The 15,008-nt window shown below is 45.7% G+C and overlaps 1 protein-coding gene across 4 annotated transcripts in view; it reads right to left on the bottom strand.

Moving 5' to 3' along the window:
* The window catches only part of ZMIZ1 (zinc finger MIZ-type containing 1), a 538,822-nt gene that overhangs the window by 62,891 nt on the left and 460,923 nt on the right, over positions 1–15,008 (bottom strand). For all 4 annotated transcript variants that reach the window (XM_038743493.1, XM_038743494.1, XM_038743496.1 and 1 more), the window contains one exon: positions 7,992–8,136. In XM_038743493.1, the coding sequence (XP_038599421.1) occupies positions 7,992–8,136 (145 nt within the window). The remainder of the gene's footprint in view (positions 1–7,991; positions 8,137–15,008) is intronic.

The following is a 15,008-nucleotide window of genomic DNA, read 5'->3' as shown; positions in this document are numbered from 1 at the left end:
GTCTATGTGGATGATTTTCAAATCTACACCTCCTTCTCTGCAGTCTCATATTTCCTCTTTCTTTCAAGGACACCTCTACTTGGATGCCCCACTGACACGTCCCATTTAACATGTCTAAAACAGAACTACTCATATTCCCACACAAAACTTGTAATCCCTATAACTTTCCCATCACTGTAGACAACATCACCAGCCATCCTGTCTCAAAAGCCTATAACTTTGGTGTTATCCTTTTTTTTAAAAAAAAATGATATTTGTTAAACACTCACTATGTGTCAAGCACTGTTTTAAGCGCTGGGATAGATACAAGTGAATTAGGTTGGACACGGTCCCTGTCCCGCATGGAGCTCACAGTCTAGGGAGGAGGGATAACAGGAGAACTGAAGCACGGAGAACAATAATAACAATAATAATAATTATGGCATTTGTTAAATGCTTACTATGGGCCAGGCACTAGGTTAAGAGAAGTTAAGTGACATGCCCAAGGTCACACTGCAAGCACTTGGAAGATCTGGGATTAGAACCCACATCTTAAAGACTTCCAGATCTGTGCTCTTTCCACTAGGCCACGCTGCTTCCTTGACTCATCTCTCTCATTCAACCCACATATTCAATCTGTCACCAAATCCTGTACGTTCAACCTACACAACATCATTAAAATGCACCCGTTCCACCTCATCTAAACTGCTACCCCATTAATCCAAGCAGTTTTGCTATCCCACCTTGATTACTGCAAAAGTCTCCTCACTGACTCCGTGCCTCTCATTTCTCCCTTATTAAAAGCACATCTTCTCCAAGAGGCTTTCCCTGACCAAGCCCTCCTTTCCTCTTCTCCCACTTCCTCCTGGATCACTCTTGCAAATGGATTTGCACCTTTTATTCCCCCTCCCACCCTGAGTCTCACAGCACTTAAATGCACATTTGTAATTTATTTTCTCGTATTAATATCTGTCTGCCCCTCTAGACTGTAAATCTGTGGTGAGCAGGGAATGTTACGCTGTACTTCCCAGGTGCTTAGTATACTGCTTTTCATATTGTAAGCACTCAGTGAATACAACTGATTGACTGACTCTGTCACATGCCTGCTGGGTGATCTTGGGCAAGTTGCTGAACTTCTTTGTGCCTCAGTTTCCTAATCTGTAAAAAGGGATTAAGTACCTATTCATCCTTCTCCATAAACTGTGAGCCCCATCTGGGATACGGGCTGTGTCTGTCCTGATTATTTTATATCAACCCTACTGCTTAGTAGAATGCTTGGCACATAATAAGCATTTAACCAATATCAGTCATTGTTGTTGTTATCATCCCACCTGCCCATCTGCAGTTAAATTCATTAGGGACTTAATCCATTATTAATAGTGACGGAACGTTTCCTTTATTCCTCACCAGTGTCTGTCTTTCTGTCTCTCTATCCAACCTAGTTGGCTTGTATCTACCCCAGCGCTTAATACAGTGACTGGTACACAGTAAGTACGCACTTAACAAATAACATGGAAAAAGAGCTCCAACTACATTCCAGTTAGTCGTTTATTCTTACAACACGTTCCTGCACCTCAGACTCAGCCTCAAAGCACTTATCTGTAGTTTTATTTACTCTAGACTGTGAGTTCGTTGTGGGAAGGGGATGTCACTGTTTATTGTTGCATTTTACTTTCCCCAGTGTTTAGTACAGTGTTCTGCACGCAGTAAGCACTCAGTAAATACGACCAAATGAAAACATGAATGAATATTTAGTTCTTACGGGCGAGGGATGGTCAAACCGCTCCCTGGGTTGCCTATGGCTCCTATTCGCTAGCCATGTGGCTCGAGCACAGGCGCTTATCACTATCACTTATGTTGCCAATTTGTACTTCCCAAGCGCTTAGTACAGTGCTCTGCACATAGTAAGCACTCAATAAATACGACTGATGATGATGATGCCTCTTTAGCTATCAGGGAGGTGGCAGGCTGTGACGTGCCGCCGTCCCAGCCTTGTTGCTGCCAATAGCGCCCACGCCCACAGAGTCCCGGGCCAGAGGGCGGCGGGAAGGAGCTATGTCTGGCCTCCGCTCTCTCTCGCTGCAGGCTGCCACTCCCCGCCGCCCCCTCCACCTCAGACGCCTGCTCACCGTTCCAGTTAAAAGGAATTAAAAAACCAAAAACCAAACTACAGTTCTAGGCCAAATTCTTCTCTGATTTGTGGCTCTCCATCCCAAGAGCCTTGGCCACCCCTTTACAGACTATTGTGCTACAGAATGTTCCTACTAGGGCTACAGCTGGGACTGTGGACTCTGAGCCCCAAAAGCTTGAAATTCTAGTCAGACAGTCAATGTGTACTTATTCCCTATGTGTACTTATTTCCTTATTCCCAATGTGTCCTTATCCCTTTCTAGACTGTGAGCCCACTGTTGGGTAGGGACTGTCTCTATATGTTGCCAGCTTGTACTTCCCAAGCAATTAGTACAGTGCTCTGCTCAATAAATACGATTGATTGATTGATTGATTATTGAGTGTTTACTGTGTGCAGAATACTGTACTAAGCGCTTGGGAGTGTACAAGATAACGATAAAACAATATAACCGCTTGGGAGTGTACAATATAACGATAAACAATATAACTTTAGAGAAGCAGCGTGGCTCAGTGGAAAGAGGCCGGGCTTTGGAGTCAGAGGTCATGGGTTCACATCCCGGCTCCACCAATTGTCAGCTGTGTGACTTTGGGCAAGTCACTTCTCTGTGCCTCAGTGACCTCATCTGTCAAATGGGGATTAAGACTGTGAGCCCCCCGTGGGACAACCTGATCACCTTGTAACCTCCCCAGCGCTTAGAACAGTGCTTTGCACATAGTAAGTGCTTAATAAATGCCATTATTATTATAACAATCATAACAATAAATGATATAAACGATAAATATATCTGTATATACCTGTAATTTATTTATTTATTTATTTTTTTACATTAATTTCTGTCCCCCACCCCCAGACTGTGAGCTCATTGTAGGCAGGAATGTGTCTGCTGCCATATTATCCTCTCCCAAGCGCTTATTACAGTGATTTGAACATAGTAAGTGCTCAATAAATATGATTGGATTGAATTGAACTGAATAAACAGACACATTCCCTGCCCACAGTGAGTTTACAGTCTAGAGGAGGCAGGCATTAACATAATAATGGCTAGAACATGGGCCTGGGAATCAGAAGGTCATGGATTCTAATCCCAGCTCTGCCACTTGTCTGCTCTGTGGCCTGGGGCAAGTCACTTCCCTTCTCTGGGCCCTCATCTGTAAAATGGGGATTAAGACTGTGAGATCTATGTGGAACAGAGCCTATGTCCGACTTGAATTGCTTGTATCCACCCCAGCACTTAGTACAGTGCCTGGCACATATTAAGTGCTTAACAAATACCTATCATTATTATGATAAATACATACATTACAGATATATACATATCTGTGCAATTCTACTCCTCTAGCCACAAGTACCAGCCTCTCTTTTTAATTTCTTGTGTTTTTCCTTGTCTTTTACGTTTAGTGCTTTATTATGCAACCCTCAACAGTCCTTTCTCCCTATTCATATTTTTAGACTGTGAGCCCCTTGGAGGCCAGAAATCATGTCTAATTTCCACCTGTGCATTCTTCCCCTGTGCTTAATAATTACAACAATAATAATAGTAATGGTATTTGTTAAGAGCTTACTATGTGCCAAGCACTGTTCTAAGTGCTGAATATAGTGCTCTGCCCACAGTGAGTGCTACAAAAATACTATTACATTACTGTGAGTACCAGTAAGAGGAATGCATGTGACTATTGATGACTGAACAGAAAAACCCACCTTGGAGTTTCCTTTACCTTATAATAAGTCAAGGCAATTTCCAGCCTTGCTCTCAGTGTATTTTATTTTACAGAAAAATTGCATTAGAAAATTAAAACTACTTAACCAGAAACTGAGAATTTAATTTTTCTGGTGAATATGATTAATTTCAGGTTCAATCAATCAGTCCTATCATTAAGCGCATGATCACGGCAAAGATTGGGGGTTTAGTCAGATTGGCATTTTCTTAGTTTCAGCAGAAGGATTTGTTTTGTTCACAATACCCAACTACATCTTTTAAGGTGCTCTAAGTTAATGGTGTCATGAGGGTACTTGGGGTTTGGAAACCCACAAGCTTGTGATGTGGGTGAGAAATCACTGCGGTGACAAATCACCTTTCTGTTCACTGCTAAATGCTAAAAAAATGAAACAAGGCAATGAGATTTCAAAATGGTGCTGTCCAGGCATGCCATTTTGATTGGCAGGATGGCAGACTCCGAGATAGGGAGTGAAAGACAGAAGGAGCAAAGTCAAGAAGGCAGATGGAGAGGAAGGGAGACACCAGAATGGCAGGGGCTCTGACTTCAAGTTTATTGTGCTGCAGGGTGGTGTTTATTCAAACTGAATGAATGAATCCAGTGAATTCCAGTCAGTGAATCCAGATCATTTGGCCCCAAAATTTCACCTGCCCAACTCAATGCGATGGCTGTTTCTATATTCCCAGCTTTGCACTCTCTCAAGTACTTAGTACAGTGCTCTGCACACAGCAAGCACTCAATAAATACAATTGATTGATTAACCAACAATCTCACCTACCCCTCACCTTTACTTGGGCCAGATGGACGGACACAGCCTCCGGGTCACGGAGAAGAGGAGATGCTCAATATTTGGCACACCAAACAATCAGGTCTGCTCTCATTTATGAGTGACTTAAATGCTTTAGGCCCATGATACAGCGAAGAGTCATACAAGATTCCCTGAGCCATCTTAGAGGGATGGCTTCCTTGATTTTCTGCTTTCTGATTATGTCAGGAGAAGTCCTACCCCTTCTCACAAGCATCCTAACTATGACTGCTATATTAGCTGTATTCCTAGAGTATTCTGGGGAAAACCACCTTTATGCCACTGCCCTTCTTCAGCATTACTTCGTCACCTTCCTATGAAAAACAACAAACAAGGAAAACTGGACTTTCCTCAGATATGCTTTGCCTAAGGAATGTTAACTGGAAGGGGAGTGAGGAATAGGTTGGGTTTGGAGATTTTCCTTACAGCACATTGGTTCCCGGAGTCCAGTTCATCCTGAGGGGGCAGATATCCCCTTACTTGCAATGGGGTACCCAAAGTAATACCTTGCTCCAGTAAGGTCAGCATCAGCAGAGGGTATTTATAATAATAATAATAATAATAATAATGGTTATTTGTTAAGCGCTTACTATGTGCCAAGCACTGATCTAAGTGCTGGGATAGAAACAAGGTAATCAGGTTATCCCACGTGGGGCTCACAGGCTTAATCCCCATTTGCTACATGGACAGTAGGTATTTACTACATGCCAGGCGCTGAAGCGGGTAGATAGGCTAGGATAGGTAGATGCCTGTATATATGTTTGTACATATTTATTACTCTATTTATTTTACTTGTACATATTTATTCTATTTATTTTATTTGGTTTATATGTTTTGTTTTGTTGTCTGTCTCCCCCTTCTAGACTGTGAGCCCGCTGTTGGGTAGGGACCGTCTCTATATGTTGCTAACTTGCACTTCCCAAGCGCTTAGTACAGTGCTCTGCACACAGTAAGCGCTCAATAAATACGATTGAATGAATTTGACAGATGAGTTAACTGAAGCACAGAGAAGTGAAGTGACTTGCCCAAAGTCACACAGCTGACAAGTGAGATTAGAACCCATGACCTGCGACTCCCAAGCCCGGGCTCTTTCCACTAAGCCACGCTGCACATGGCCATGTGACTTTGGAGCAAGCACTCTATATCTGCTCAGACCTCAAGGACAAATGACAGGGGTTTGGAGCAGTTCACCATTTTCTCAACAGAGAGATGGGCTGAATGGGCTGAGTGTAACCAAATGGCCTTTGTGTTCTAATCTCATAGTTGCCACTGGCTTCGTGCACGACCTTAAACCTAGTGCCTCTGTTTCCAGAGGTTCCCCAGTTTGGATGAGAGAGAGAAATCAGCTCAGGCCCTTGTCATGCCACTGGGGGAATAGCTGGTGTTCAGTTTTTGTCTGTGTGTCTGGTATTTGTTAATAATAATGATGGCATTTATTAAGCGCTTACTATGTGCAAAGCACTGTTCTAAGCGCACTTGATGTGTGCCAGGCCCCCTCTCAGGGTCGCACCTGGAGAGTTTCCAGTACTCTACCAGTCTCAACTACGAGAGGGAGAGTCAAGCAGAGGCATATCCATAGCCACTTGGGCAGTGGCTAGCGAGTGGAAGGCAATCTGCTACAAGTCAAAACTCACCTGCGCTGGGCAGCAGGGGCATGGGAAAGACTCGAGGGTGGAGTTTCAAGTTTATTGCGTGGAAGAAGGTAATGGTAAACCACTTCCGTATTTTTATCAAGAAAACTCTATGGATAAACTGCCAGAACGATTGCAGATGGAGGTGGGGTGTCCTGGGAGTGATGTGTCCATGCTGTCACTACGCGTCCGAAATGACTCAACAGCATAAGACAATGTACCAAGCACTGTTCAAAGCGTTGGGGTAGATACAAGCTAATCGGGTTGGACATAGTCTACGTCCCACTTGGGACACACAATCTTATTTCCCATTTTAGAGGTGAGGTTACTGAGGCACAGAAAAGTGCAATGACTTTTCAAGGTCACACAGCAGACACATGGCAGAGCCGGGATTAGAACCCAGGTCCTTCTGACTCCCATGGCCAGGCTTTAACCACTAGGCCAAGCGGCTTCACTGCATCTCAGTTTCTTCACTGGAAAAGGGGGACGGCAACACTAATACCTCATCCATCATTATCAGCAGGAATTGTTAGGCACTGTGCAATATAAAGAAAATTCTCCTTCAAAGAATGGCAGTAGAAGTAAAGAATCAGAGATCAATAAACCAGGCATTCGAATGTCTGGCTTTCACAGACACCAGAGACTTCCTCGACTTGGCATGGGGTCTGCCCAAATCAAAGGGACTTAACTGGGGAAAAAGAAAATAGCCCTATCTTAATAACAGCTCAGCATCTGGGACAAGTTTGAGGAAAATAAATTCCTTCCATTTTGTCATTTGGTCCTCTTTAAGGAGTAAATGCCAAAATGGGCTTTGTTTAAAGATATCAACATGCCTGAGCCAGCCATTTCTTTGCGTGTGCATTTTTTTTTAACAGTACAGCACTAAGCGCTGGGGTAGATACAAGCTAGTCAAATTGGACACAGTCCACGTCCCTTGTGGGGCTCACAGTCTTAATCCCCATTTTAAAGATGAGGTAAATGAAGCCCAGGGAAGGTAACTGACTTGCCAAAGGTCACACAAAGCCGACAAGTGTTGGAGTCAGGATTAGAACCCAGGCTCAGGCTCTATCCACTAGGCCATGTTGCTTCTGAGACTCTAGATCAGGGAGTCTCCCCTCCAGCCCTATAACTGAGCACTGGAGAAACCACAGGCGATCCCGAGTGGGACATCATATTCTGCAGAACCCAGGGCCTGTCAAGCCAGTCATAGGTTGGCAAACTCCCCTGACTAGGAAGCACACTGCCAGGAGGGCTTCTGAGCCCCCCATCTCCACCCCTGACTAAACTAATTATGTTATTCCCTTAGCAGGAGCTTCAGGACTAACTTCTGCAGAGCACCGTGAGGGTGCAGACCCTCACCTAATTCACCATCTTGGTTGGAGGACAAGGGACCAGGGAAGCCAAACGCTACGTCCCTGCCGTCAGACACCCCGGCACTCCGGCTCTTCTCTGACCCGCAGCTGGACAAGGCAGAGGATCATTCACCATGAAGGGGGAGTCATTCACCATGATGGGGGAGATCAGGACAGAGCAGAAGGGGTCGGATCCAAGAGGCCCAGGAGGATCCATTCTGCAGAAACATTGTGTTAAGCACTGGGGTCGACACAAGATAATCAGAGCGGAACCAGTTCCCGTCCCATACAGGGCTCCCGGTGATTGCCCAGAGGCTCTGATGAACCCTGCCCCGCTGGCCCAGAATGTGGGGGTTTCCCAGCCCCTCCACTACTCACCCGTGGGACAGCGTGGGTTTCATGGAGCTCATGGAGTTCAGGGGGGGCTGCATAGGGAGCTTCCCAGGGGGGTCGTTCTGCCGGCTTTTCTGGTGACGGAGGAGGAGCAGCCGACCCAACTCTTCACACCAGGATGAGAGCAGGGCTGGAAGAAAACAAGAAATCCAGTTGTAGGCTGCCAGCGGTCAGGACAATTTTTAAACCACTGCAGGGACCCTGGTCTTTCCCTCCCAACTCCAAGCCCAGGAATCCATTCAATGCCCAGGAAGTGGGGGGGAACCGATTCCACTTTATGCATTGCGACAGGCCACTGGGTTTTAGGGAGCCACGGGAAGATGCTGATGGAAGCGAGAGGGACGACAATTCATCTTCAGAGGAGGGAAGCAAAGAAAACGGAGGATGAGAAGTTGCAAAGAGATGATGGCCCGAGAAGGCTGAGAGACTTAGGAAAACTCTTGGGGGCGGCAGAGGCTGTGGAGAAGAACGTTGTTGTATAGGAAGCATTGCCCTTTGAGGACTGATGCCCAGAGGTGCTTGGGGCCAGAGGAGATTAGGGTGTGAACAGAGTGATCCCTCAGAGACTACTTCTAAAATGTCACTGTGAATGTTTTCCTTCGGGTCCCAACTAGGGCCGGTTTCCAGCGTTTACCTACCGCCTGCACCTCTCCCTCCCCTGTCACTTGATCACAGGTTGTTTACGGTGACACCTCAGCTTCTCCTTGCCAAAACACAGGCATACCGCATTCTGCACAAATGGCAATATTACGATTTCTGTGTATGTAACTTTACGGCACAAAACTCACTAAACTGATAATAAAAACCACAGAAACCTTGGCTGTTTAGAATAATTTGCAGCCTTTCAAGACTTTGCCAGATGTCAGGGAGCAGTTTGCAAACAAACAACCTGAGCCTCATCCACGAAAAGATACACCTTTCCACAGGCCCCCAACCAACAGAAAGAGACAGGCAGTGACACCCTGAAGCTGTCTACATGACTTTAATGTAACTGACAAAGATATTAAAGGATTTAAGAGCATGACGTGAGGGGGAGAGGAAGAGGTTCTTCTAAATTCACATCACTTCTGCTACTACTAATACTAATAACTGTGTGTACTTTGTGAAGTGCTTTTTATGCATACAGAACTGTGCTAAACACTAGGAAAAATACAACACAATCACATCAGACAGGATCCCTGAACCAAATGGGGCTCCCGGGTTAAGGGGTTAGGAGAAAAGGTATTTAATCCCCATTTTAAAGATGAGAAAGTTGAGGCAAAAAAGTGAAGTGACCAGGCCCAAGTTCTCACAGCAGGAAAGTGGTGGAGCTGGGCCAAATCTCCTGGCTCTTTCTACTAGGCCACAGTACATCCATTTTAAGCCACAGGTGAAAAGGAGCATTTTCAATTCAGTTTGCAAATAGTTAAAAGTGATGTAAAAGATGATTTAAAACATATCACAGCCTTGAATTGAACAGGCCCCGAAATGAGTGCTTTAAAATGGGTGTGAGTATATGTGGGTATATATACAGATATTCTTTCATTCAATCATATTTATTGAGTGCTTACTGTATGCAGAGCACTGCACTAAGTGCTTGGGAAGTACAAATCGGCAACATATAGAGATGGTCCATACCCAACAACGGGCTCACAGTCTAAAAGTGTGTGTGTGTTTGTGTGTTTCCCCACAGGCTTGGAAACCCAAAATGCCCATTTATGCTCACACTTCACTCTCATACCCTGTGAAGTGTTGAGAGTAAACAAAGGAATCTAGCACTGAAAAGAACATCAGGGTTTTTTCAGTTTGAATAACCTAAAAGGGTAGGCGCAATGTGGCTAAGGATGTTTTTCATGTATTGTTTTTGGTGGCCACCCTTTGATCCCTTTGGCATTAGCCAGACTCTGAAGGGATAACTCAGCACTTAAGAAAGTCACTGTTTGAGAGACACCATCTTCCTTTTCTTCCATCACTGCTCAAGCAAAGTGGTGTAATTGCTAACATCTGAAGCATTTTCGGTGGGTCTAATTAGAAAGTTCCACTTATGGAGAATGTCTGAGGAAGGTAGACCAGAAGAGGACTGAAAAGATATCTTCGGGAATTAAAAAGCTAGAAGAAACCACAGAACCGGTATTCTAAATATTCAACTGATAACCTGAGAAATAAAATACAACTGGTTATGGTGGATGTCACTATTTAGAGTCTCTACAGAAAACTACTGGTAATTAATTATGAAGGGGAAAACGTGTATGTTTGACGATATTTTAAACTGTTTTGGTGTCCAGAAAAAAGGAATCCTATATCTTTCTAATCCGTGTCTGGGCTATTCCAAATATCTGGACACCTGTTATGCTTGTGAGCTAGCTAGGGCTCTGGTCCCATACTGCTAGCCCCAAATTCCTGTCAGTACGCTGCTGATCGGAGTGACCTGTGCTTTCATTCTGCCAAATCAGCGTTCACAGGCAGCTAGTGACAAAGGCTGCGTCTGCCGACGCTGTGGGGAGACAAGAGGCATGGCTCCGGCAAAGCTGCCTCCGTGCCCATAAAGGCCGCTTGATTTCTGAGAAAAGGCCGGACGGTGTGTCCTGCCAAACGCTGACCGCAGCCATGTCAGAACGAGAGCAGCACTGCACTCTCTCCACAGCTGAGGATAATTACAACCTGGTGCTCGGAAACCGTCCACCTTAACTGGGGATCCGAGGGCAGGGGGGCAGACTGGGAGCTGCTTCTGATCCGCTTTGGTAGGCCCAACCCAGAGAAAATCCCCCAACAAGAAAACATCATCTTTTCCTGGAGCTGGGCAAACTAAAGGCAGAACCTCTTTCTGGGAGGGAGAGAGGAGAGAGAGAGAGAGAGGGGAGGAGAGAGAGAATGAGAACGCAGGCGGAGGAGAGAGCAAAGGAGAAGGATTTGCCTGGGGAGGTCCAAAGAGCAATAGACTTGCTGGGAGGAAGTCTGTTAATGAGTTGTCATCAGTATCAGCTAGCAGGCACGTTTCTGACAGAAGTATCAGTGGAGAAGCCTAGGAGGGCTTGGTCACCAAGGAGGATATTATATCTGGCGGGAGAGAATCTCTAAGGTAGAGGGTTATCGGGGGGGAAAAAAGTTCCTTGAATTCTAGGTTTGATTTTTTTTCTCCTTTGGAGCCATTCCTTGCCGTGTATGACGCATGCTCACCCATAGACTGCAAACCCACCAGATGTGAGTACACACACACACAAAAAAACACACACACATAGACACACACACTGATCTTTGAGCAACCCTCAAACATCATCATCAATGGTATTTATTGAGCGCTTAGTTTGGAATACTGTCCTAAGTGCCTGGGAGAGTACAACGGAGTTGACAGACACATTCCCTGCCCAAGAGGAGTTTACAGTGTAGAGCAGCAAGCACCAAATGACGCTTCCCCTCCAAAAGATCATTCAGGGCTTGGGTTATTGTTTGACTGCAAACCTGCAGGCTTCTTAGATTGTAAGCCACTCGAGGGGCAGGGACCGTGTCTAATTCCCACCTTTGCATCCTTCCCCAGCACTGAGCCCAGTGGATCTGCACACAGGAAGCATTTAATACAGTGACTACAGCTAACGGTCTGTGTTTTACCCATAGTCATATGAAATAAGAGCTGGGTGCGTCTAGCTCAGCTGGGTTCCAAAGCGCAGTGTACCCTGGATCTATTCAAGTCAAACGAAACAAACCCAAAATGAATTTACAGATTAGACCATTCATCTCTAGAGTACTTAGTGACTGCTTTTTATGCTGACGGTATTAGGCACATCTCAACTCATTTAAACTCAGAGCACGGGGAAATTCGGCATCACACCATAATGAACAGATAAAGAAGTACAAAGGAAAACTACAGATGGTGCCAGTTCGCTCTTTCTCTCTCAACAGCCAGGCAGCTGCCTTTCCCCTCCTCCTGCTGAAAAGGAAGCCCAGGCGCTTTACAGAAGGACCAGCCCCCACGTAACTCCCAGAGCCTTTGGAGTGGTGGGATTTCAGCCACGTGCTGCTGTTGAATGTCTTGCGGTTCATAGAAGACAGAAGCCGGCCCCTGACAGGCTGGGGAGAATTAGAACTACATTAACCCACCCAGATAGCAGAGCTCACCTTGGCACGGAGTCAGCGGCTCAACATGCACCCTGCCCAATCCAGGCACGGGGGGATAAAATACGTATGCGTTCATTATATGCTGCTGACTTGTACTTCCCAAGAGCTTAGTACAGTGCTCTGCTCACAGTAAGCGCTCAATAAATACAATTGAATGAATGAATGTGTTCATTCGATGGCATTTATTGAGCACTCATTGTGTGCAGAGCACTGTACTAAGCGCTTGGGAGAGTACAACGAAACAATAAACAGACACATTCCCCACCCACAATGAGCCTATGTTGGCCAGCTTCTCTCAGCCCACAAGGGCAACGAGGAATAGCAAAACTACAATTGGCTGGGGGGCAGGGGAGGGGTCTGCCTTTAGAGTCCACCTCTGCCTGTGGGGAAATCGACAGAATCGAGATCATCTGATTAAACCTGACCTATCTTTCCTCTTGGCATTCCGTGCACAGAGGAGGAGCAGGGGGAATGATTTAAAATGGCAGTAAGTCTTTTTTTCTTAAAGAAAAAAATGAATGAAAGAGGCAATTAAAAGAACAAAATCAAGACACACACACAGGCAAATGTAAACACATATATGTGCGTGTTCTATAAATATACCTATAAAGCACAAAATATATGTTATCTATGACTACATGTACTATTCTGGGAGAGCTCCTATCTTCTGGTATTTTAGAGGAACTAGGGAAAAATCAGTGGAAATAGACATGAGACCCTTGTTGTTTCAGGTGCGTTTCATCTTCCAGCTGCTTCATCTCCCACCACTGGGAAGTGTGCTGCTTGCTGTGCCCATCCCACGGCCACGCCCGACTCGTAGGCAAAACACAGGTTCTCATTCGCGCGTAACACGTCGCGTCATTTTAAGGCGAAAGCTGATGGTGGCAACATTTAGGAATTAGTAGCTGAGGAAGTCTGAGGCTTGCTGTAGGACCATATACACAGAAACACACCCCGCCATCCCACTCTCCGCACCTTTCCCCAACCCTAGCTGTAAATCGGTAGGAGAAAGACTGAAAGGGAGACAGAAAGGAAACACAACCCGCCAGCCCACTCTCCGCACCCTTTCTCCAACCGTAGCTGTAAATTGGTAGGAGAAAGACTGAAAGGGAGACAGAAAGGAAACACACCCCGCCACCCCACTCTCTGCAACCTTTCCCCAACCCTAGCTGTAAATCGGTAGGAGAAAGACTGAAAGGGAGACAGAAAGGAAACGAAGGCCGAAAGAGAACCTCTCAGCGTCCATCAGGGTAGCCACCTGGATCATGATGACTAGAATGGTCAACTGGGACATAGCCCCCTGCCTGGTTGGTCACTCATAAACTGTAACAGGACCAAGCAGGTCCAGTGAACTGTAAACTTCCATCAGGAAGCCCCAGAGAACCACACTGGAAAGACACTATTCATCAATCGTATTTATTGAGCGCTTACTGTGTGCAGAGCACTGTATTAAGCGCTTAGCACTGTACTAAGCGCTTATCGGCTGGGGGTGTGGGCTGGGATCTCCGAGTCCGAATCAGGGGTTCACATCAGTGCTTCCAGGAACAGTCGGAGAAAGAATGAAGAACACCCGGTTAGGACCACTTGAGGGGAACAACCTCAGAGGCAAACCTGGGCTTCTTGTTCAGTTTTGTGGCTACAAAGCCCAACATAGCTTAACTAGTCACAGGAGTTTGGGGCTACATCTAGTCTCAAGTCACCTGCTTCACAGAATGGGAGACTTCCCCTATGTAGAAGTTGCCTGATAAATACAGGGGTAAAGAACTAAAGCCCTATAGTCTCCTGTGAGAACCTTCAATCAATCGTAATAATAATAATTATGGTATGTGTTAACTATGTGCCAAGCACTGTTCTGAGCGCTGGGGTAGTTACAAGGCAATCAGGTTGTCCCACGTGGGGCTCACAGTATTAATCCCCAGTTTACAGATGAGGGAACCGAGGCACAGAGAAGTTAAGTGACTTGCCCAAGGTCATACAGCCGATAAGTGGCAGAGCCAGGATTAGAACCCACATCCTTTGACTCCCAAGCCCGTGCAGTTTCCACTAAGCCAAGCTGCTTCTCTTATTCATTGAACATTTACTGTGTGCAGAACATTGTACTACTTGCTTGGGACAGGACAACAGAGTTGTAGATAGGTTGCCCACAAGGAGCTGGCTCACAGTCTAGAGGGGGAGACAGATATTAAAATAACATTATTATAAATATATTACAGACACATACATAAGTGCTGTGGGGTGAATTAGCATGGCGTAACGAATAGAGCAGCCTGGGAGTCGAAAGGTCATGGGTTCTAATTGCGGCTCCGCCACTTGTCTGCTGTGTGACCTTGGCAAGTCACTTCTCTTCTCTGTGCTTCAGTTACCTCATCTGTAAAATGGGGATTAAGACTGTGAGCCCCACGTGGGTCAGGGACTGTGTCCAACCCAATTTGCTTGTATCCACCCCACTGCTTAGTACAGTGCCTGGCACATAGTGAGCACTTAACAAATACGATAATAATAATTAAAGGTGCAAATCCTCGCAGGCAGCAGATGAAGATGGGAGAGGAATGGCTGGGGACCAGGGGAGCAGGAGGATGCAGGCCCCTCTGTCAACATTTCGATAAGAAATGGTGGCCTTCTTTCATGGCCACAGTCTCAAATGGCATTTCCCCAGTCTATAATCAGCGTAATGAGGAGCGGATTGATTCCATTACCGCTCTTTGTACGAGGGGCCTGCAAACATGCTAATCGATCAATGGGGCCTGATAGATTTGCTAATGCATTTCATTTGCTTCATACCTGGGACTGTCAATAAATACAATTTTGGAATTGGGTGATTTAACTCTCTGTATCGTAAAGTGCTGGGGTAAGCATTTCCAGCTACTGCAAGAGCCAGTGGACCCCTAGAAAGCAAAATACAGAGGAGCC

This window comes from Tachyglossus aculeatus, chromosome 3 (genome assembly GCF_015852505.1).
Source record: "Tachyglossus aculeatus isolate mTacAcu1 chromosome 3, mTacAcu1.pri, whole genome shotgun sequence".
Lineage (NCBI taxonomy): Eukaryota > Metazoa > Chordata > Mammalia > Monotremata > Tachyglossidae > Tachyglossus > Tachyglossus aculeatus.
Note: the sequence above shows the minus strand (reverse complement) of the source record. Positions and strands in the feature narration are given on the sequence as shown.